The sequence below is a fragment of the Brienomyrus brachyistius genome, chromosome 21, assembly GCF_023856365.1.
Source record: "Brienomyrus brachyistius isolate T26 chromosome 21, BBRACH_0.4, whole genome shotgun sequence".
In the NCBI taxonomy this organism is placed as follows: domain Eukaryota; kingdom Metazoa; phylum Chordata; class Actinopteri; order Osteoglossiformes; family Mormyridae; genus Brienomyrus; species Brienomyrus brachyistius.
In genome coordinates, this window is record NC_064553.1 from 3,505,558 (window position 1) to 3,528,465 (window position 22,908).

General features: G+C 49.1%; 3 protein-coding genes across 7 annotated transcripts; all 3 read right to left on the bottom strand.

Annotated features, from left to right (window-relative positions):
* Window positions 1-1,427: 1,427 nt before the first annotated feature.
* LOC125716912 (protein ENL-like) lies at window positions 1,428-10,081 on the bottom strand. Its single transcript, XM_048989747.1, is given in 13 exon segments — window positions 1,428-2,273; window positions 2,390-2,461; window positions 2,843-2,911; window positions 3,010-3,112; window positions 3,445-3,556; window positions 3,822-3,909; window positions 4,300-4,818; window positions 4,820-4,951; window positions 5,423-5,548; window positions 5,654-5,797; window positions 6,817-6,899; window positions 7,224-7,404; window positions 9,934-10,081. Coding segments are annotated over 13 exon segments (1,893 nt in total). The 5' UTR covers window positions 10,069-10,081; the 3' UTR covers window positions 1,428-2,144.
* Window positions 10,082-12,607: 2,526 nt separating this feature from the next.
* Window positions 12,608-19,042, bottom strand: LOC125717014 (alkaline ceramidase 1-like). Of its 4 annotated transcripts, none has more exons than XM_048989926.1 (8): window positions 18,904-19,040; window positions 17,954-17,978; window positions 17,490-17,592; window positions 15,733-15,847; window positions 14,980-15,118; window positions 13,703-13,840; window positions 13,293-13,430; window positions 12,608-12,858 (listed from the first exon to the last, which is right to left on the bottom strand). In XM_048989926.1, exons 3-8 carry the CDS (start codon window positions 17,577-17,579, stop codon window positions 12,681-12,683), a joined length of 798 nt encoding a protein of 265 aa, XP_048845883.1. In that variant the 5' UTR covers window positions 17,580-17,592; window positions 17,954-17,978; window positions 18,904-19,040; the 3' UTR covers window positions 12,608-12,680. The 4 variants fall into 4 exon arrangements, with proteins under 4 accessions (XP_048845883.1, XP_048845881.1, XP_048845882.1 ...); XM_048989924.1 differs by having other exon boundaries at window positions 18,861-19,008; XM_048989925.1 differs by lacking the exon at window positions 17,954-17,978 and having other exon boundaries at window positions 18,904-19,042.
* Window positions 19,043-19,255: 213 nt separating this feature from the next.
* LOC125717015 (acidic leucine-rich nuclear phosphoprotein 32 family member B-like) lies at window positions 19,256-22,808 on the bottom strand. 2 transcript variants are annotated; one of them, XM_048989927.1, is made up of 7 exons: window positions 22,478-22,808; window positions 21,583-21,732; window positions 21,169-21,288; window positions 20,421-20,589; window positions 20,235-20,311; window positions 20,027-20,129; window positions 19,256-19,879 (listed from the first exon to the last, which is right to left on the bottom strand). In XM_048989927.1, the coding sequence occupies exons 1-7, from the start codon at window positions 22,529-22,531 to the stop codon at window positions 19,761-19,763; spliced, it is 792 nt and encodes a 263-aa protein (XP_048845884.1). In that variant the 5' UTR covers window positions 22,532-22,808; the 3' UTR covers window positions 19,256-19,760. The 2 variants fall into 2 exon arrangements, with proteins under 2 accessions (XP_048845884.1, XP_048845885.1); XM_048989928.1 differs by lacking the exon at window positions 22,478-22,808 and adding an exon at window positions 21,984-22,125.
* Window positions 22,809-22,908: the final 100 nt, after the last annotated feature.

Consider the following 22,908-nt stretch of genomic DNA (forward strand, 5'->3'; position numbering starts at 1 on the left):
ATCTCGTCTTATATATATATAAATATAATAGAAAATATATTTCAAACCGAAAGGGCCCTATTCCCCCAGTCCCAGACTCCTGTGTTACAGGGATCGTTGGGAACGATCACAATAAGCACAATAATTAAAACAAAAAGAAACAACAATGAAATACAAAGGGCAGCAAGTCTGCGCAGCCGTTTTTCACAGAATACAGACTGTTCCCCCCCCCGCCCGAAGGGGGGCACACTTGCACATGTAAAGGACAAGCACACACAACACTGGATTGGGGGGAGGGGCGGGGGTCACATACAACAGTATTAATTGCTCTGATTAACTGCTCCTTTACCATGGTAACCAGGTAAGCGAACGCACACAAGCTCAGGCTAGCTGCTCCGTAGTGTGATGAGAGTAAAAGGAGAGTTAAGCGTAATGTGAGCGGCACGAGCCGCGACCTTGGACACGACGTTGCCCTCAGTGCTGCTTCTTTTGTGTATAATGAAGATAAAAATACACAATTAAATAAAAAATTAAAGATCGGCAAAAGTAATACTATTCTGCATGTAAATATTGTATAAAATTCTTAAAAATAGCTCATATTAATTACAATTAGAGATAAAGTACAGATAGGGTCACCACACACAGCCCAAAGTGCAGAGGTATATAAAAAAGATGGGGCCTCTGTCTGGTCGGGCTGCCTCTCCTGCCCAAACTCCAGATCATAATACAAGGGATCAGGTCAAAGGTCATGGTTCATGACCTCCGACCCCAGAGAGCACACATGCTAGCGTGGACAAGAAAGCGTCTGCTTTCAGATCCTTTATGGCAACTCTTGAACTCTTGAACACACACACACACACACACACACACACACACACACACACACAGTTAAGTTATGAAGTACTTATACACTGATTAATGCACACAGGGGTGAGTTCAGGCGCAGTGATGAGTTTGACTCTGTGTCCATTCATGACGTACGGTCTGCAGCCGAACAGCACAGACAGGGACCTTCCCATTGGCTGAACAGACCAAAGGGATCATCTTTAAAGCTACAAGCATAGAGGCCAAACGGACTGCTAGGAAAGGGGCGGGGCAACGGTCAGAAGTGGGTCTAAACAATCCCACACACAGGACCCCCCCCCGGTCCTGTCCCAACAACCATCACGACCGTAGCCAGGCAGGCAGAGGAACAGACAGCCCCCGACAATCCGTAACATTTCACAAGCGCTGCGACGATTAAAGAGTGGAGATACTATCGAGTACCAGGCAGCAGAAGACTGATTATCAGTCACTTGGAGAGCAGGGGGCAGTGATGTGGAGAAGGCACTGAGAGGCGAGCGAGGCGCGCGCGGCGGCAGCGCGGTAAAAACCGTACAAAACATAGAAACGCAAGCCGCGGCTGGAGATCAACCTCAGCTTGTGATCAGAATTCAGATTACGGGGGAGGGTGGGGGCACAGTGCGCCGCACAGTCGTGATTCAGCAACCGCAACTGCATCTTATGGCTTCCTCAGCTCCAGGGTGGGGGCGGGAAATATGGGCTACCTCACCCCCCCCACCCCCACCCTCCTCACAGAGTGATCAGGGCAGACAACATCTGGCGAGAGAAGACGTTCTCGTATTGTCCACCAGGGCGGAGCAGAGCAGACGGAGACAGATGTCAGAGAGGCATAATCGCAGGTCCACCTGCACCAGAATGTCACTTCAGATCTAGTCACTGACCCTCAGTAACACACACACACACACACACACACACACACACACACACACACCACACACACACACACACACACACACACACACACTCCCACAGTAATTGCAGATTAACCTGGAAGGTCAGCTGGAGGTGCTGTGAGACCTAAGGAAGAGCAACATAAGAGGTCCCTTGTGTACCACGCGCACAGCCTCATTTAGTGGTATGCTCATGATACGCCCCCTGCTGGTCAAGCTAAAAACAGCAAGCCCCTCCAAAATGGCTATCAGAGGCTGGCCTTATCGTTACAGCTCAGTATGGAATTTCTCTCTTCATTCTGTCCTTCCCATCTTCCTGTCTTCAGTGTTCCTCCCTCCATCTGTCTCCCTCCCCAATTTTAACCAGTGCTACGTCGAGTTCCCAGATCAGAAATGGAGGAGGAGGTGTCGTCCCTGGGGAGGAACTTCCTGTCATGTGGCAGTGGCCTCCAGGTAACTCTGAAGTTTACGGACAGTCGATTCGTCCAGTGAGAACAGGTCAAAGTCAAAGGTGGTGTTGGTGACGTTGAAGTGTCCCGTCTCTTCGATGAGATTGACGATCTGGGGGGGGGGGGGGGGGGGGTGGGTTTGTGTAAATACTGTTTAAATACTGCTCTGAGAAAATTAATATCATAACATGGGCACGCAACAAATACACGAACGCCCTCACGTCTGACCTGCTGTAGGACACTCCTCTCTCGCAACGCCATCAGCCTGCGATGGAGGTCCACCAACTCCTCGGTGTAAGCCTGCGAAAGAAAACAAGTCCATATGGGCCGGGCCCCAAGGACAGGGGGCGGAGTCACCAAATCAAACATCATGGGAGTGGGGTTAACTGACAGGGCGGGCCACATGTGGGAATGGGCGGAGTTACACACAACAGTGGCTCACTGAAAGGGGACACAACCAAAACACCGAGGACAGGCGGGAGGAGCCAGAAAAAAGCCAGTTGACATCCTGGTGCAGGGGCCGGGCCAAAATGACCGGACAGCAACGTTAAAATCGCAGATCAGGGAAAGTCAGGCTGCTCTCAGCATTACCTTAAGCTAAGACGCCCAACACCTGGAAGTACAGGAAGCAGATGTTTATTTCAGGAAAAAGGAAGTAAGAGGATAATTTACCCTTCCTACCTTGTCGTATTCCTTCTTCAGCATCTTCTCTGGTCTGCTGCATGTGTCTGGACTCTTCCTCCCAGTTACCTCCAAACAGACAGGGAGGCTCACGGTTATTCAAGGGTACAAGAGAAGGACCCGTCCGGGAGCTTGGGTCTCCTGCAGGCTCACTGACAGCCGCTCACCTTGTTGTTGGAGGAGCCGTGTTTCGAGGGCGGGGGAGGTGGGGGCCCACGGCTTGGGGGGTGCGATTCCTCACTGCTGTCACTCTCGCTCTCCAAGCTCAGTCTGGAGGGGGGGGGGGGGGGGGGGGGGCAGATGATTCATCCTCCACACTGAGCCACAACAAACCAGCTCCTGAGGACTAAGCTTCTCCTCATCCTCGCAGGGACGAATCAAATGACAGAAACTCATAGAAAAAATGGAACCTTAAACCAATTCTCCATATTCTGAACCGCCAAAACTTGCAGTGATCTCTCTTTTTTTGCCTGATTCTGGTATTTGGTTTGGCTCGGTGTCGGCACGTCTTAAATACACGGCAAATGAAATGTAAACGTCGGCCCCCGCAAAGCGCACGTGACCGCGAGCTCGGGTGGGGCCCGTCGCTGACCGGCTCTAACCGAGAGTCGCGGTTCGGCGGATTGGTCTTCACTGGCACCTCCTCCTCAGAGCTGGTGTCTTCCTCATCGGACTCCTCCGACCGGAGGTCCTCCACCATGGACCGCAGGGGACCTGGAAGAGCCGGGGTGGGGCATGCACCCCCGCTTAATTAAGGCATTGATTGCAAACGCTCACAGACTTGTGCCAGTCTGGAATGATGCCAGGGCAACCTGTTCTACCTGTCTAATTCTGTTATACTTCCTTATAAGAGATGTCTCTCCCCTCCCCACACATCACTCATCAGAGCTGGCCAATCACAGCGGACATCATGGCTGATTGGCCCCGCCCACTCAGACAAGCGAGCCTCCCTCGCTTTCAGCGGCACCGGCGGCTGCACCTTGGCCCTGCTTCTGCGACGGCTCGAAGTCCGAGTCGGAGCTGGAGCTGGAGCTGGAACTGGAGCTGGAAGGGCTGGAGGGGGGGGACTGCTTATGTGAGCAGAGGAGGGGAGGGGAAAGATTAGGGTCAGCCGGGCGTCGCGGCTCCGCCCCCATAACAGCGGCTTCCCATCCCCTCATCTGGCCACTGGCAAACACGACTTAACAACACGGCTCATATTACAGGTGTGTTATTTATATAAAAACCAGGCACCACTGTGGTGCCGGAGTCAAGGTGAGGTCAACCGATCAGCCCACGCTGACGTAGGAGCCGTCGCATATCCCAGCATCCTTCACGCACTCTCCATCTTGATCTGTTATGCATCGCTAGACAGTTTTTTCCCTCACCAGGCCTGACCGCTCCTCACTGACACTGGAAAGATGACTGACAGGAGAGGAGGGAGAGAGCCCCCACCCCACGCCTTAACCAAGCCTAACCTCTGACTTGGAGGAGGCCTCATCCTCGGAGTTGGACTCGTCCGAATCTGGAGACTTCTTGGACTCCTTCAGGCTGGGCGTCTCCGCCTTTACCTTGACCCAGCGACTCTTCTCCTTGGACGTTTTCTTTTCTGGGTAGGAGGAGGGCGCTGTGGCGGCAGCTGGAGCGGAGGACGACAAGGAGGACGAGGAGGAGGTGGCGGTGGAGATGCGAGGGGAGGAGCTGGGGGCCGTCTTGGGCCCCTCGGAGCTGCTCTTCTTCTGCTTCTTCACGCTGGGCTTGGGCGACTCCACGGCGGGGGGGCGCTTGCCCGGCGGCTTGGGCTCCGGGGGGCCCCCGGGCTTTGGGGACAGGCTCTCCATCTTGACCTCCTTCAGCGTTAGCTTGGGCTCCTTGAAAGCCGCCTTGGGGGCCACTTTGCCGTCCTCCTTGGGGGCCACTTTGACTTCTGAGGGCTTCTTTGAAGAGGATGAAGATGATGAAGAATAAGACGGGTCGCGGGTGGGTTTCCCGCTGCCGCCATCGCGGGTCCCGATCCCGTTCACCCTCCCCCTTCGATGGCGCCTTGCTGGCTCTCTCCCGCTGCTCCTTGGCAGGTTTGTAAAGCTTGGGGGCTTTACTGCTGCCCCCGCCGGCCTCCTTGCTGGGGTCCTGGAGGAAGAGGATACAGCCGACCTGCGATTAACACGCACTCTCCCTCTTGGGAAGCGCTACCGAGATTCGGGGGGCCACAACGCACACGGGAAACCAAACACTCTTTGGGACGTTGAGGGGCAGATTTTTCCGATAGAACACAAAGTTCCAGGTAACAGTACAGGCACTTCTGTAATCATATTGCACAAAACCTACTTACAGGCGTATGACGCCTTTTTGCGTTTGTGCTTCCGTATCTTGTATTTTTTTGCCTACCTATATATTAACATTGACTTATTCCACTTTCACAAATGATGTTATTGGTGGTGAGATATATCAATCAGCACACAGAACAGCCAGGTTTATCCCGTCTCTGTACGGTGACCTGGTGTTGACCGGCGTCAATCCCTCGCCTTCAGGAGATAACAACACGTCAAATGTAATAGTGATACACGGGCGTGTCTCTTGTGCTTCAAAAATATAACTGACCTTTGACCCATGGGAGGGCTTAGATTTTTTGGGGTCGGAGAAGGCCGAGAGGGGGATTGTGGGTAGCATGGGGTAGTCGGGGCTGGGCCGGGACACTGACTCCGCCCCCTCTGGAACCACTATCACCTGGGAAATGTAGGAACAGAAATACACGCAGGTAAACATGATGTTCTGCAGAAGGTTAAACTCGTTTTTGTATGCCCCCCCCGCCCCCAAAAAGGGCCAACTCACGCCCCCAGCCTTGACCAGCTTGCGCCGGAACTCGCGGGTGGGGTTGTTGAAGGTGAGCTTCTCGCAGCGCAGGTGGTTGACGGGGGGGTTACCCTCCAGGTTGAGGAACAGGTCATAGTTGAAACACACCCGCTTGGGCTCCTCCTGCATCGGTGGACAAAGGTCACCTTTAAGTCATGCACTCATATGACACTGCCCTGCAGGGGGCATAGTGGTTAAGGGCAGAGACTTGTAACTCGATGGCGGCCAATTCAAATCCCAGGTTACCAACATCAACTGAAATGCCTTCAAATACCAACGGTATCAAAACAGCAGCCTTGAGTGTATTGGCTTAGTGTATCGAACAGTCAAAAAGGACAACATTAAAAAAAAGGAACTGTGAGAAGGAGCTCAGGCGTGCACGCACACAGCCACAGGGCTGGGAACGACAGAGTGCGGTCGCCGGCGGACAGCAGACCCGATTACACTTAAACGCCTTTTCATCTCCCCAGCAGCGCCCCTGCGGTACAAGCCAACTTCCCCCCCTCGGGCCAAAATGTAAATTCAGAGTGAGACTGAAAGATGACAGACTCAAGGAATGAGTTTCAGAGGCGTCACTTTCACTATGTGTGGGGCCAATTCTCTAGCCGGGTAGAACAAGAGAGAAACTTTAGGACAGGGGTCTCCAACTCCGGTCCTGGAGAGCTACTATCCAGCAGGTTTTCTATCCTACCCGGCTCCTGATGATCCACACCAGCTCTCAGGTAAATACCAGGAACAGGTGTGGCTCATCAGAAGCCAAGAGGGACAGAAAACCTACTGGACAGTATCTCTCCAGGACCGGAGTTGGAGACCCCTGCTTTAGGGTCTCACGGTTCTGGGGTCCGGGGGGAACAGCAAAGGACGGATTTCCCTCTATGATCCATTATGCCATTAAATGTCCTTAAACACCAGCTTTTCAGGAAGGATTTATAAAGCAGTCATCAGATCCGACCCATCAAGAGTTCTAATCAACAAAATTTTATCTCGTCTGAGGTTTCATTCAGGTGTCGAGGGTTTTATCCGAGATGTCAGTCAGGTGTCGGGGGTCTTGGTTGAGGCTTCGGTCAGGTGTCAGGGGTCTTGTCTAGGGTTACATTAAGGTGTTGGGGTCCTGCAGGGGGATCAGCGACTGTCACACTCACCCGGTTTTTGAAATAGACCTCGATAGGCATGAGGAAACCAGCGTACCCCGACTCCTCCACTTTGTAAGGCGGCTCCTTACAGACTGAGGGCACACAGAAGATAGACAAGAGCTGCAGTCAGCAGAAGAGCACATCAGGATGACCAGCGCAAGCGGAGAGGGGTTTGTGACAAGGGACCAATGGCTGACTGGCCTCGCGACAAACCTAGCGACTTTATCTTCAGTACTGACTATCAGGGACACAAATGGAAACTAGGTGGGAGACATGGTTAGGGCTAGGTTAGGGCTAGGTTAGGGCTAGGTTAGGGCTAAACTGGCAAACATTTTCTATATTATCTGAGGTTCTAACCTACAGACCACTTGTGTGAGAAGAAAGGTGATATTGGGGGGTGGGGGGCAGTAACTCACCCCTCTTCGGCTTGGGGAAGCTGTCATGCAGCCTAAAGATGACCTTGTCCACAAAGTGCTGGATGTCGCCCATCTCTGGGCCTCGAACGAACACCATCCAGTCGTGGGTGAAGCCCTCCGACGTGGCCTTCTTCCGCAGCTGGGCACGGTGACCCAGCTCCAACTTCACCTGGACCGTGCACTGTGGGGGGGGGGGGAGGGGAGGGGAGGGGAGGGGGGGGTCAAATGTCAGCACCAGCGAGAACCTGGCAGAGATGAAACACCCCCATTTGCGCTCGTGTGACCATGGTTCTCCGTCCGCTCACCCGCCTGACAAAAGCAAGCAGATGAAGCTCAGCCTAAAGCAAAGGAGCCGAGCCTCAGCGAGCCGGAACAGCTCCGGGATGCAGTCCGGCGTCGCTCTGGACCACCAGTATCTCGGCTACGGCTGGTGCAAAACCGAGATGGCTTATTTTTTTACACTCAAATAATTATATCCCGAAGAAATAAAGATTACGATCTGAAATCAGATCAGGTTGTTTTCATCTAAGGGACTGTTTGCAGCTTGGCCTGCAGGAGGCACTGTGGAGGCAGCTTCGAGGTGGACGCTGAAAATCTCCCGGCCAGCTCTTCCTCCTCCGTTCGTGGTCTCTCAGCACAGCAGGGTGAGACCTCGCGCCCCAGTAACTTGGGTTAAACGCCCTTTCTAATGAAACCAAGCAAGTTATTCCCCATTTTTAGCAGACGTCCACACCTTTGCTGCTTAGGCGGGGGTGCAATCTGACCCTGCCGAAAGAGCTCGACAGACAGCCCCCAGGCCCGGCCCAGCCCAGCAGCCCGGTACAGAACATCCTGGTTCAGCACGAATCAGAAAAAAATAAAAATAAACAAATCAGGCCGAGCCCGGCCAGCAGAGTGGATCTGGTGTCAGGTTACTGCAGAGCGGAAACGCGTGGTGTCACCCAAGGGGCCCCAGGAGACATGCAGAAGGCTGACGAGACCACAGCGTTACCCGTGTCGAAGTGATTTCAGATGGCGATTTTTGGTAATGCTCGCCGACCGGGATCACCCAGGTCACCCCCTACCCCACCCCAGCTGAACGCATCACTCAGGGTCACACTGCGAAAGCAACCCACCGCTCGAACAGAACGAAAAAACCACAGCAGACGCCTCCGCACCCCCCCCAAACGTTCCACACCGCCTTATCTCAGTGACGCATGGGGGGTCTTTGAACCAAACCCTCCCCCCCATCCCCCCAACTCTACACTCAAAGCAACAGACTCTGCCAAGGAGGAGGTGCTAGGGGCAGATTCATGGGACAGACATGACACGAGAGTCATGCTACCCCCCCCACTTCCCCAGCCCCAAAGCACAAGACAAATAAGACGACAGCATAAACCTGACCTTGGCTCCACCCTCTGAAAACATCCAGCTCAGAGCACGGGGTCATACACAGTCGCCGTGTAGCTGATGCGAGAGAGACCCCGGCCAGAAAGGCCACAAAGAACCCCCCCCCCCAAACTCTACTCACATTCCAGCCCTGGAAATTTATTTTGGTAGCACTTGGTTATCATTTAATCTCAAAACAATCTAAGGGGAAAATGGTTATGCGGAGGATGAACAGATCCAGTAATTTGCTCCGAAATCCTCCCGTTTGTTAACTCGAGGAAAAGCTATGTTAAATTATAAACTATGCATCTACCACGCTCTGTCCTGGAGGACAGGAGACAGCAAGAGTGATTTTAGGTACATCAGACCAAGTGCCACAAAAAAATAAATGCAGGGCTTAGTAGACAAGTACTAATTGTTATTAGAGGCAGGATATTAGAGGTATCAACATTTTAAAGACAAGCCTTGCAAAAGTTATGTTAGGATGGTAAACAGAGAAATGCACATAATCAAGGAACTTCGACCAAGTGTGTGAAACTGATTCCCTCAGTCCATCCGTGTTTACCACCTTCAGCAAGGGAAGGAGGAAAGTGTCCCCAAGCAGTGAGACAGCTCCACCGTGGACGGATCCGGACGGAACGGCAAGGCATCGGCCAAGACCCTGGACACATCGGCTGTCCCTGCAATCAGTATGGAGGTGTGACCAAGCGCCAAACGCGGTACAGTTTCATGATGGCTCGTATCGGCTGCACTTTCTAAAGGAGTGAAACCGCAGCCAGTTGTGGCAGGACATGATCTTACACCTCAAGCAAAGGAATGAAACGCAGCTTCTCCAGTTTAACCCCGCGGAATCCTGCCTGTGCCACGGCGCCATTTACCGTCCAGGTGCTGCGCCTGACTGCCTCCTCCCGGTAAACCGGCATCTGCCGACTCGGCCGTGCATTTTTTTGGCAAAACGCAACAAAACATGAACCAAATCCTTGCCTCCGGACTGGCTGCTCTTTATTTGTAAATCTTTGTCGCCGCAGAGACACTCTGCGCCTCCCCCCTCCACCACCACCACGATCATGCCCCCACCTCCTGCTTACGTCTCCAAACGCGAGGATCCGGAGAGCCCGGTTACCGGCGCCCGAAGCCGCTTAGCGTGTCCCCCACACAGATGCGGTCACGGCTGCGCACCGATCCCCCTCCCTGTGTGAGTGTGTATGTGTGTGACTGTGTGTGTGTTCCCATTTCATTTTTCCTATCAGTAGGAACCGAGCTAACTGCTAGGCTGTTCTTTTCTCTCTCTCCTCACTCATCTCCCCCGATGTCCGTGGGCACGGAGCGCCCCTCGCTTTACCTGATTCTCCATGGCTCTCCGCTTTCCGCGATCGTTCTGTTTATTTACAGCGGCTTTCGGCGAGGTCGTCCCCGACTCCTCATTGTGTGTCAATTTCACATAGAAACCGGAAGCCAGGCAAGCGCTCCCTCCCATAGCAAGCTCCGGGCACCGGTCCAAAACAGAAAGCCATTCTAGCCAATCGAGTGCAGGCAAGGCCGGCCGGTGGTAAAAATCAGACCAATGGTTAAGATGTAAAGGCGGGACTTCCGTCGTATGAAAGACAGAAGGGAGGACCAATCGCTGTTTAGAATCGCCTGGAGCCATCCGCCCCCTTCTGTCTCGTGCGTACGCAGGTGTAAAGAAGGAGAAACGTAAGTTTTTCATGAACGTGAAGACTACACAAAATACGCCTAATGCGGTTTATGGTATGCCTTACGTTGATGTAATATTTTATTTCTTAACTATTTCCTAAACTACAAATCAAATTTCTGTAGTGTGTCAATAGCAGTGTCAGCGTACTGCCAAATCACACATACACAAAGGAATGCCGGTTTCTTTCAGTAGGACCAGGGGACTGAAGTAGGCAAAGGAAGGACACATGCCTCAGAGACGGAAACCCTAACGGAGGAGTGCAAAGAGGCAGGGGCTTTCGAGCTGATTTCCTGCAAACAGATGACAAAGCTCGAACCACCGGCTCGCAGTGGACCTGCCTTTTTTAATCTCAGCACAAAGCACAGATTATCTCCTGGCTTTGTTGCTCCAAGTGTCTGGCTGGTGATATTATCACTGGAGCCCCGGTCGCCTGGAGAACAGCAGGTCCTAGCCATTAGGAGCCAGCTCCCTAATGTGGCCGCGGAGATGTGCAGCCAGGGGGACTGCGTGAGGGTGCACTGGGGCTTTTGATGTGTGATTAACGGGGCAGCGCGGTTTGAACGTGAGCCAGGGTGCTCGCTCTCTCTCATCATAACCCCCTCACACACATGCTGGGCCTGGCTTTGATGTCCCTCCTATGCCTCGGTCACTTTCCTGATTGGCAGTAACAATAGCGGCTCTCTCATTTCCACCGGCTTTCTCACTCATCTTGCGATTAATTCCTAAATCGTGTCATACATTTATTTCAGAGTGGTTGCATTTTTATGCGGGGTGAGATGTATTTTAAATTATAAACGATAGTTACTAATTACAATGGGACTCAATACTTTTTCAAAATGCTGGATTGTTTCATAAATATGTAATAGCACGTGTGAACACCATAATTAATAAACAAACATCATCATTGATATGTAGTAGCAATATTCAGCACAGCCAAAGCAATAAAAACCCAGTAGTGAACAGAGGAACCTGTCAGTTACGTCTCCTGTAAATCCATCCTCCGACGAAAGTTAAAATGAAAAGCGCGTTTGAAAAATCAAATGTTATTGTCATGCCCAAAAACGTACAATAGGTGTCACTATTTTGCAGGAAGAGTATTGGACGGCACCTCTGAGACGTTTCTCAGCTGAGCTGAGATATGCTACATGGACAAAGTTCTGGGACAAACCTCTAAATCACCGAATTCTGTTGTTTCATTCAGTCCCATTGCCACAGGTGTATAAAATCGAGCACCTAGCCATGCAGACAGGTTTACAAACATTTATGAAAGAATGGGTCATTCTGAAGAGCTCGTTGCTGAGGCATATAGTGGGTAAAAGTCACCAAAACTCTGTTGACTGAATAACTACAGAATTCCAAACAACCTCTGGCATTAACCGCAACACAAAAACTGTGAGCTGAGAGCTTCATGGTTGGGCTTCATGGCCAAACAGCTGCATGCAAGGCTCACATCACCAGCCACGGATGCAGTGGTGTAAAGCACACTGCCACTGGACTCTGGGGCAGTGGAAACGTGTTCTGTGCAGTGAGGAATCACGCTTCTCTGTCTGGCAGTCTGACGGACGAGTCTGGGATTGGCAGATGCCAGGAGAACGTTACCTGCCTGACTGCATTGTACAAACTGTAAAGTTTGACGGAGGAGAGATAATAGTATGGGGGTGTTTTCAGGGGTTGGGCTTGGCCCCTTAGTTTCAGTGAAAGGAACTCTTAATGCTTCAGCATACCAAGACATTCTGCACAATTCAATGTTTCCAACTTTGGGGAACAGTTTGAGGAAGGTCCTTTTCTGTTCAAGCATGACTGCGCCCCAGTGCCCAAAGCAAGGTCCATAAAGACCTGACTGGCCCACACAGAGCCCTGGCCTCAACCCCATCACATACCTTTGATGAACCAGAACTGAGATTGTGAGCCAGGCCTTCACGTCCGATATCAGTGCCTGACCTTGCAAATGCTCTTCTGGATGTTTGGAGAGAAATTCCCACAGACACACTCCAAAATGTTGTGAAAAGCCTCACCCAGAAGAGTGGCAGCTGTTATAGCTGCAAGGGGGGGGGGGGGGCAACCCCCATGTGGATGACTATGGATTTAGAATGTGCTTGTAGGTGTAATGGCCAGTGTCCCAATACTTTTGTCCATATAGTTTCCCTTCAAAGATGCTCTTCCTCAAACCAAGTAGTGTCACTAATGTGACCATGAGTGAGAATTTTCTGTAGCAAAACTAAACTGGGTCTGTCAAACAGCGGGAAAAGCCTTTCTTCTAGTGTATATATATGTTATGTAATCCTATTTACATTGTACACATAGTCTTTTTAAAATAGTCTTAATAGGCGAATGCAAAATATATTCAGAATGCCTCTATGATGCACTGATGGAATGTCCACATCTATGAAGCCTTAGCAGGTCTTTCGCTTCATTCCGGCTCCCCTGAGGACGACATAGGGCAGTCCGAGGGTCCAGCTGTCACAGGGCCAGTACTGGAGTTCAGGCAGGGCGTAGGGGATTTCATTCTGGGCGTCCAGGTAGGACAACAGGGCAACGGCATAGGCAGTGGCCATCACAATCAGAATGTGCCTGGAAGGGACAGATGGGATCAGAACCATACACACCCGTAGCCACCAGATGGCGTAGCAGTTAATGACTTAATGCTTGCAGGCAAGTCCCGGGAAGGTGTAGCTGTTCTTGGTACTTTGACTAAGCAAATATCACGACAGCAAGTTATATCCTTAAAAGGATGAGCAAAGAGTGACTTAAGATATATGTGTTCGCTAAATCAATAATTTCAGTCCACCGAAAGACAAGAAGCAACAAGAGCAGGCAAAAGAGCCCATTTTCCTTGAATTATCCTTGTATACACTCTCCTTTAACTGCTGACTTGCTTTATTAGATTACCAGCTGCGTGGGTTTATAGATAATAATTGGAGTTGTGTCACAAAACCATAAAAAAAAAAAATGGTCTCAGAAGGTCCCCCGCCCCCCCCCCCCCCACCACCCCTATGGTCTCTCACCAGAACCCATGAAGGTAGCAGAAGTTGAGGCTCTTCCAGAAGTCGCAGCTGAAGCGGTCACTAATCCAGCAGGAGACAGCCAGCATCCACAGACCGACGGCGGAGCGAGCCAGACGCAGCGCCTTCTGGTTTGAGCAGCTGGGGAGCGAGAGGGCGGTAGCATGTCCCGTTGGGAGGGGGGCGAGGGGCCCCGCGGCTCCCTCTGAAACCCTCTGATGTCGCCTCCGCCGCTGTGCACGGCTGGGCAATATTCTAGGGGCACCTCAAAGCTCTCAAATCGCTAATATGTGTTACAGTCAATTAATAATTAATGACCCGAGACGCTGTTTAATAGATATCGGTGGTTAGGGCAGTTCAAGCAGAATTTTTCATGACTGATTTAAATAAAGTGGCCAGCGACAGCGATGTACCTGCGCAGCTCTAGACCAAGGGAGTAGAGGATGTGGATGACAAAACAGTTGAGCACATAGGCGTTGGCAGCGGGCTTTACGAAGGCAGACAGGGTGGTGACGACAGTGACCACTGTGACCGTCTTGGAGAAGGTGGACCTGCAGAGGTGGGGGGTGGTTTCCAGGGTTATGCATCAGCGGAGGACAATATACACCAACGGTGGCTGTAGATCACCCCCTGGAGAAGACTTCCCAGCATTACTGGAGGAGTGACTGGGGCCAAATGCTCACTAGCATAATGGATCTCGAACATCAGCTTCTTTGTTTTACCAAACTGCTGTTTAAGTGCTGTTACCAAACAAGGAGCTGTTTCAGGCATAGTACATTACTGTGCAAACATCTTGGGCAACGAAAATGGTGTTTAAGTGATCATCCATTTTCCAAATCACAGAGCACACTCACACACCATTCACACACACGCACTCCTATGGGCAATGTAGCAACTCCAATTAGCCTCAGCATGTTTTTGGACTGTGAGGGGAAACCGGAGTACCCAGAGGAAACCCCACGACGACATGGGGAGAACATGCAAACACATATGACCCAGGCAGAGACTCGAACTTGGGTCCCAGAGGTATGAGGTAACAGTGCTAACCACTGCACCACCATGCCGCCCCTTTCAAGTGATCATGTCGGTGAAAACTATATTTTGTCTTTCAAAGTGTGTTAGCTTAACAGTTTCAAAATCTCTCCGAATGTCAGCAACCAATTCTTTAAGTAGTTAAATTAATTAGTGATGGACCAAATGACGCTTCATGAACCATTTGCTGTATTTTTTCACCCCACTAGATGGTGCTCTTGGTTTGCTTTGGGGCATGCCTTGGGCCATTTTTTTTTTTTTTTTTTTTTTTTTAAATCGGAAACCACCATCTAGTGGGGTAAAAAAATACAGCAGATGGCTCAGATAGCGTCATTTGGTCCATTTGTTAATTGTGCAGGTGGTGAAATTTAATGGAATGGTTGAGGTGCGACTGAGGAGATGTCTGGGCAGGAGAAGCATTGTTCTTCCTGCAAGATATCAGTAACGTTTTGGAAATCGTTCGTTTTCATTGTGTTCATCTGCATATGCTCTAATGTTTAAAATGTGTTTTTTGTTCTGAGCACACATACGCTTACAAATAAACTGCCTTAAATATTCCCTGAACATTTGCTGAGTGCCTAAGGCTTTTGCACAGTACTGTAAACATCAGAGTGACAGATTCACAAAGGAAAAAAGAATCGCTGAACCTATACGTCACCTGTCCTTAATGAAAGAGGGGAAGTGGGTCCGTGGAAACCAGAGGCAGTAGCCAATGGCCAGAACCCACAGAATGGAGAGTTCATCCAGCATCTGTCCTAAGAAGCTCAGTGTCATGTGGAAGTACACAGAGAAGAGTCCTGAAGAGACAGACAGTGGGGAGAAGAAAGGAGGAGAAGGAGCGACCGATTTAAGAAAAACTTTAAGTACTTGGATTAGCACTTCCTGGATTATACTCAGTATTCTGAAAGTATCACTTGCCAACAGAGTTTTAAGGGTGATAGTATTCAGAATGTATTCACTGATGAGACTCCTAAGTGCTTATGTAAGTTGCTCTGGCTAAGGGCGTCTGCCAAATGCAGTAAATGTAAATGTTTAACAAATGTCACAGAAGAGTTTTAGCACTACAGCGCAAAAAAAAAAAAAAAAAAAAACAATTAACAAAAAGTGTGACTAAGTCAGTAGGTACGGCAGTGAGCGAGAACAGGAACTGACCTAAGAGCTCCCCGTCAAATCCCAGAACTGCCCCGCTGTATAACTTTAAAGCGAGGTATTTAACCTGAATCATTCCAGAAAAAAATACACAGCTGTAGAAATAGGTCAAAATTATCACAAGGGACAGAAGCAGCAGTGAGTCCGTAGAGAGGGAACACGGCGTCTTTTTACACGTCAGCCTCGTCCTGTTAATTGTTTACTGTGTGATTTTATGAATTTTTATCACCGCGACTGTTTTTTTTTTTTATTGGTGACTTACCCACAAGCATCATCATAAGCCAGACCAAATGCACGGCCAGATTTCTTTCCCTGGCGTAGGGGTGGTGCAGGTACATCATGACAGGAGCAATAATGAAGAAGGCCGCGTTGCTAATCTGAGGGGAAAAGTTCAGCTGTGATTTTAACAGCCCAAATGGACGATTCATGAAATATAAAACCAATCACTGAGAATGAGGGTTTGCACTGTCTTCATTAATACATTCACAGTGTTGCGCAAAAGTCTTAAGGCCACCAAGGAAATGAGCTTTAGATGATCTTCAAGGTTTGTGTGAAACATGGAGGAGGTGAGGAGCATGCACTGGTGGTTGGAGTGCCAATCCAAGTTGGAGGACCTCCTTATAGGTCTGGATGTAGATTAATATCATACCCAGGACAAAGCAATTGCAAGTTAAGGGCCTTGCTCAAGGGCCCAACAGAGTCCCACTCCAGGCATTCATGGGATTTGAACCAACAACCTTCCAGTTGCTGGCACTGATCCTAAGCCTCAGAGCTACTACTCCACCTATCTGTAGAACAAGATAATGCGTAAAATGTAAACGCGTAAAAGGTAAAATATATCTGTCAGATCGTGTTAGTTTAGCCAACTCAAAACTACTTCTAAAATCACTTCAGTATTTGTAGCAACTGTCCGATGCATCCATGTATTTTTGGACGCGACCACTAGCACACCAACAACTCATTGGCTGAGGAATGGCTGAGGAACACACGGAATGGCTGAGGTGACGTTGATGAGAGGTTTGGGATCTGAAGCTGTGTTCATCTAGTCATCCAACTCAGGGACGGATTACGGACCGGGCCAGCGGGGCCGCTGCCCAGGGGCCCTTGGGGTGCAGGGGGCCCTTGGGGCCCCTAGCCCAAAACAATTTGCAACGCTTATCAACAATGTATTTTCGTTTGTCTATTTTACAGGGCCTACATTCTTTGATCCTCTGCCTACAAGGGCCCCTGACCCTATAGGGAGGGCGTTTGGCTGCCAAGGGCCCTTGAATTGTGGTGGTGGCTCGCGAATGTTTTGCCCAGGGGCCCACACAACCCATAATCCGTCCCTGATCCAACTAGATATCAGTAAGTTTTTCGAAAACAGAAGAAATTCTTACTAGTTTTTATTGTGTATCTTCATATGTTACAATGTTAAATTGCGTGTGTGGGGGGAGGGGGCTTGTTTTGATCAAATGTGCACTTACTACCCAAATAAGTAGCTTTAAACATTTTTTGACTGTCTAAGACTTCTGCACAGTACTGCACATTAAACGTTTTTCCTAGAAAGGCCTAGTGCTTTATCTCAGCAGTAGAGGGCGTAAAGCGACTTAACAGGTTCAGTGCTCCGCGTAAATCTTATCTCAGAAAACAGGGTTGGCCACTGAATTCTTTCTTCATGCGGCCGGTGTCCGTTGGCTTGTGTGCCATTAAGCGACAATGTGTCATTGGCGTGTATCCAAGATGTTTGTTGAAACAGAAACCGTACAGTAAACCCAAAATAATTCTATAATAAGTACTTACACTTTACGGGCCAAATTTGTTTAAAATGGAGTTTGCGCACCATGTAAGCACAATTACGTGGATAATTTGTATAAATGGATTTATGGGATAAAAAATAGCAAACTGGATGGATTTTACCCCACCTAGTTACTGCACACTAACCCTGTGGTGAGTTCAGCTGGATCGGCTTTTGGTCAATTGACAGCGATAGTAATCTCCGCTATTTTACTAATCGGCTAACCAGATGCGGATTCTTACAGTGTTGAAATACTCGGCCACAGTCTCAGAGTGCTTGTAGTTGTCTTCACACCAGTCAATCTCGGAACTCTCGTAAGAAAAGACTGACATGATTGCACAGTCCCTGTGAAACAGAGAGGATGTAAGCAAAAATGGGTGCACTAACGCCTAAAAAAATAGGCTCACATAGTAATATTATTACAGATCCATTGGTTCATCATTATCATTCATATATACGATAACAATAATACGATTCAATGTCAGATTCTGTAACAGTGGGTGACACGGAGCAAACGTCATTCATACGTGATTCATTATCTTTTGTGCTTAACTGCCATTGAACATGAGCCTCTGCACAGCAATAAATCAGTAGTACTTACAATTACAATTAAATTATTTGAATAATAATCTGTGCAAGGCACCAAACAAAAAAATAGCGTATACGTTAATGTGATCATTTTCAAGGAATTACTTTTTTCACTTACCCGAAGCAATAAGTAAAACCGGCTCCTGTAAGTGACGGAAGTTTTTTTTTGTTACTTCTATAAAATGTTCCCTGTCCTGTCACACAAGTCCCAAGGTATTATGTGACTGTTGTGGCAGCCCGCGCTGAGGGACATTATCGACATCACGCCTATATTTGTAATGTCAATATATCGCAAACAACGACACCCTAAGTTATATGAACTTAATAACCTGCTAGATAAAATGGATTGTATTGCACGAGTATTACTTCGAGCTCAAAGCTAAAATTAAACGCTTGGACGAGTGAAACTTTTTGCTTTCGTCCGCGTAAAAAAAAGTGCAGTTATCGTAATTCGTTGTCAGTAAAGTATTTTAGCTAAATTGCATCTACTGCACGACCACATTCAACCCTTATTTAGTCCTCACCACTACGGAATTATTTCAATTCTACAGACGCTCAGATAAGCTACTAACCTCTCAATCTTGCAAGACAACACTCAGCACTCAAGACTCCAAGGGGAAAAAACGCCAACGTTTTCATTTATTCAATTAAATTCAAATTTTAGACATTACAATGAAGGACCTTCCTTTTACTCTATGGTAGTTTGATTAGTAACTGAGCACTGAACTACTAACAATTTAATTTTTAGTCAAAGTCAATTTTATATCCGCTAATTACTTACAACCTAAAGCATTTCTTCCTCTTTCCAGTTGCCGAGTTTTTAGGCATGATTTAATAACTCCTTAGCTGCTTTATTGCATGTACAGCAAAGTGATCTCACACAACAGACCTAATTCATTCAGACCACCATAGTGGTGAGGACTAAATTATGGTTGAATGTGGTCGTGCAGTAGATGCAATTTAGTTAAAATACTTTACTGACAACGGATTTATTACGATACACTTGTTGTTAAAATAAACAGTACTTTATAGTGGCTGCAGGTCCGATGTACTTCAGCACGGAGTCACCTCGCAGGATCCAGCTTCGGAGCGCCCGCCGGACCAGTGTCCTTCAGACCGGGTCTGGGTGCCACTCAGGGAGCCTGGGGCGACGCAGGTGGGCGCGACTTGATCAGCAAAGCCCGACTGTGCGTGATGTTTTATACAGCGCACTGGGAGAGCTCGCATGCACGGTTTCACTGCAGCACGACGGCTACATAGACCAGGCCTGTTATTAGCTCATTATTGGCAAAACCTGAGTCACCGGTTTGACAGCCAATGCAAACTCTTTTTTTACTTCTAAATCAACCGCATTTCTTAACCCACAGACTTATGAAATACCCGTAACCCAATAAATGCACCACACAGATACCAAAGGGAATAACATTTTAGAACATTATTTAAATATTTCTAACTGTAAAAGGCAACGCTTGGTTGTGCTCAGAGTGGGAAATCGAAGCCTTACAACAATTAATGAAAATGATGAGAAAATATTTCAGCGACACAAAACCAGAGATTGTATTGCACGATTTCCTGGTGAACGTGGCCACTGATTTTTCCATGCAATAGGGAATGTGTTCCAGTAGATTGGCCTCTTTCTCAGCCCTGGTCCACAGCATTGTCTGGTGTTCACCCCAGACCCCCCTTCAGAAAGCCAGTCACTGCACGGATGTTTACATGAAGAGCACCGCAACGGATGGAATGGAACCAGATTCCTGAAAACTGCCGCTCCTTAAACAGTAAGATATTAAATTGGAAAAGGCTGGTCTGCAGTTTCCATGGGATTCATTTTGAGGAGGCAGGTTGCCTAACCCTCATGTGGGCTTCAGCGTGAGGCAGGCACAGGAAAGGGAGGTTGCAGAGGGACTGGCTGAATTTGGTAAATCTCAGTCGTCACCATCATCCTCCCTGTCACTGTCGTCCCCCCCGTCACTTTCGTCCTCCCCGTCACTGTTGTCACTGTCATCGTCGTGACACCTTCTCCTCTTCTTCGCTGGACTCATTTCTGAAAAACATTTTAGACACTTCAGTTCATCTGCATGGTACAATCAATCCATTCATTCATTGTAACCACCTATTATATTTTGGCAACACAGAGGGGCCATAACTGGTTGCAGTTCTGGTGCCAGACCACAGCGGGGCGCTCACAAACCTTTGACATCGTCGTCATCGTCATCATCATCGTCGTCATCATCATCATCATCGTCGTCATCATCGTCTTCATCATCCAAGCCATCGCCCTCTTCTTCTGTATTCTAATAAAAAGCACAGTGATCAAGTGTCAACCCTAAGTACGTCATTTGTAAGGACCAAGAAACACGGCAACACATCACAAGCCTTTCCAGGCTCCCTCGTCTTACAGCATCTTCCGATTCCACATCATCGTCGTCTTCCTCGATTCTGCCCTCTTCTTCCGGCAGGTCGCTCGAGCCATCCCCTGTAACAAACTCCGGAGTATCAGCGCCAGATTATCAGCAAACTCTGCATAAAAGCTGCCAACATCTACACTATCTATCCTTCCTCCCCGAGCCCCGAGGGAGGCACACCGTCTACACTCAGCTCAGAGTCCGAGTTCATTGCCGCCCTGTCGTTGATGTCGTATCCATCCAGGTAGGTGACCTGGGACAGGAACGCCAGAACAAGCTCCCTGTAGTCCATCAGCGCAGAGACCTCGCAGTCCAGGAGCTCCACGCTCCTCAGCATGGTCAGCTTCTTCTGCATGGGGCCACAGGAGACACCTCAATATCCATGTGTGCTACAGCAGTGCTCACCACACATTCACGGCAGGCCCCTGAGATTCGGGGGCCCTCGTCTATCACAGTAAGTACAATAAATACTAATCGCGTTCCTTATTTGGAAGATAAAACCACACGATTTACATACCAGCTAGCTAGATACAATCTTCGGATTCCTGCTAGCCGTTTCATATTTTGAAGCCCCTGGGGTGGGGGTTGGGAAGGGGGCATCTGGGTTGGGCTCCAGCAACCCTACCCAGTACAATTTTGGTGGCTTAATGGTTAGGGAAACGCACTTGTAAGTGAAAGGTTGCTGGTTTGAATTCCCAACCAGCAAGGCACCACTGAGGTACCCGGAACAAGGCACCGCCCCCATGTACTGCTCCCCGGGCGCTGAATTAGCTGCCCCCTGCTATGTCACATATGGGTTAAATGCACATTTTGTTGTTGTGTGCTGTGGTGTGTCAAGAGTCCCAAGATCTCACCAGCTTGTAACAATGAGCAAAAACAACCAATGCGGACAAGGCAATCGACGATATATAACAACGAGTTACATTACCAGCGGTTTGAGGGTGCTGACGTCCTTAATCTTATTGTCTCTGAGGTTGAGTTGCACCAGTGCTGGGGTCTTCTCTGCCAGAGCATCGAGTCTGCTTATGCGGTTACTGGGGAGCTCCAGCTGGACAGAGGTTTATACACAGGGTCAAGAGAACCGACGGAGGTTCCAGCCATTCACCAGCACAGTGGGCTAATGGCACCAGTGAAAGCAATATACTGGCATTCCTCAGAACACCCAAAACCCAGGAATCAAAGGTAGCACAGCTTCCTGACCCTGCTCTCCCCAGTAGGAATGAAAGGGTAAACCCACAGATAATCGGTCTGCGATAAAAACTCATAAAAGGTGATGATTCGAAACAAGCCAGCATTCACACAATCAAAACCTGTAGCTGGATCTCGGATCTGAGCGCCTCACCTTCCGAAGCTTGGGCAGTTTGGGCAGACCGTCTAAGGAGGTGAGACCAACGTCCTCCATACTGAGCAACTCCAAGTTTAGAAACTCATCTGTGAGGCCCACGATCTTCCCTTGAGGCGAACGGCAGTTATCGAGAACCAACTCCACAACCTATAGAAAAGGTAAAAAACAACGATGAAAATATCGATACCCCGCACCGCGCCCTGCTGCCATCTACAATCACGCATTTAGCGGACACCCTTATCAAAAGCGGTGAGGCAAACAGCAGATATCGCGTAACTGTATTATAACTGTATTATAGAACAGTACTATAGAAAGCTTGCTCAGTGGTACTGGACCCCACCCGTTCTACGGATCGGCCAGAAATTTGCTCCCCGCGTGGGTCCATTTTATACACCAACCTTCTCGAAAACGGAGCCACCGCAACTGACCAAACTGATTGTATTAACTCTGTGGCGAGCGTGTACAGAAGCTGAAGGATCTGGCCACGCCTACAGCAAACGGGTCCGAAAGGAGGGTGGATGCAACACGCCATCAACACTGCGAGACTATACTGTGCATTGCTTTAGTTAGTATGGTGCAAACTAACCGAAAGCTAGAACACATGCTTTTAAGACGGGTGATCCCAGAATCCCCCCCGAAGGGCTTCTTTGTTCAGCGATCCGTCCTCCGACCATGTGCATTTAAACCGGTCACGCCCGCGACTGGCGAGTTAATGGTGGCCAAACTCCGACATTGTTCACGCAGCTTTGCACGTGCTTTTGCGGACCATCAGATGCGCAACGCTACTCATTGTTCAGGAGTCGTCTTGTGTACGCAAACACAAACGCCGCGTAACAAGACGAATGACTGAGATTTCTCAGTGATTTACAATATATTTCACGGATTCATTTACCTCTGATGGCTTCCTGTTGCGGAGTTCCCGTTTAATCTTTTTCTCCATGTCCATGTTGTCTCCCGGCTCTCCTTTATTCCTTATTTATCCTGCAAGCTACTCAACTAAGCCTTTGCATAAATTTTGGCAAAACTAGTTAGATAAATGAGTTTAAAGGTTGCTTTAAAACTGCTTAAATATGGACTTCTTTCCTGCGCCAAGTTGTTTGTGAACAAGTACGAGCATAAGTCTTGCCTAGTTAGTGGTAAAGGCGCACGACCAGCAAGCGGTATGATTCGGTCCTGTACTGGTTTAGGTTAGTAATGGGAGTATTGGGCGGAGTTACCGTACGCCGTCAATCACCGCTCGTTTTAACTCGACAAGCAGCAAAGTAACCATTGGTAAGCGCACTCAACTAGGCAGTGATTGACAGTGGAAACCCCGCCCACAAA

Bases quoted from the DNA above. Each gene is read 5' to 3' on its own strand.
- LOC125717014 (XM_048989925.1), bottom strand. From the start codon at position 17,579: ATGTCAGTCTTTTCTTACGAGAGTTCCGAGATTGACTGGTGTGAAGAC. The intron at 15,119-15,732 runs GTAAGTCACCAA...CTGTCTCTTCAG, and splicing joins GCTTATGATGATGCTTGTGG to GACTCTTCTCTGTGTACTTC. The intron at 12,859-13,292 runs GTGAGAGACCAT...TGTCCCTTCCAG, and splicing joins TGCTACCTTCATGGGTTCTG to GCACATTCTGATTGTGATGG.
- LOC125717015 (XM_048989927.1), bottom strand. From the start codon at position 22,531: ATGGACATGGAGAAAAAGATTAAACGGGAACTCCGCAACAGGAAGCCA. The intron at 21,733-22,477 runs GTAAATGAATCC...CCTTTTCTATAG, and splicing joins GCAACAGGAAGCCATCAGAG to GTTGTGGAGTTGGTTCTCGA. The intron at 19,880-20,026 runs GTTTGTGAGCGC...AATGTTTTTCAG, and splicing joins CGATGACGACGATGTCAAAG to AAATGAGTCCAGCGAAGAAG.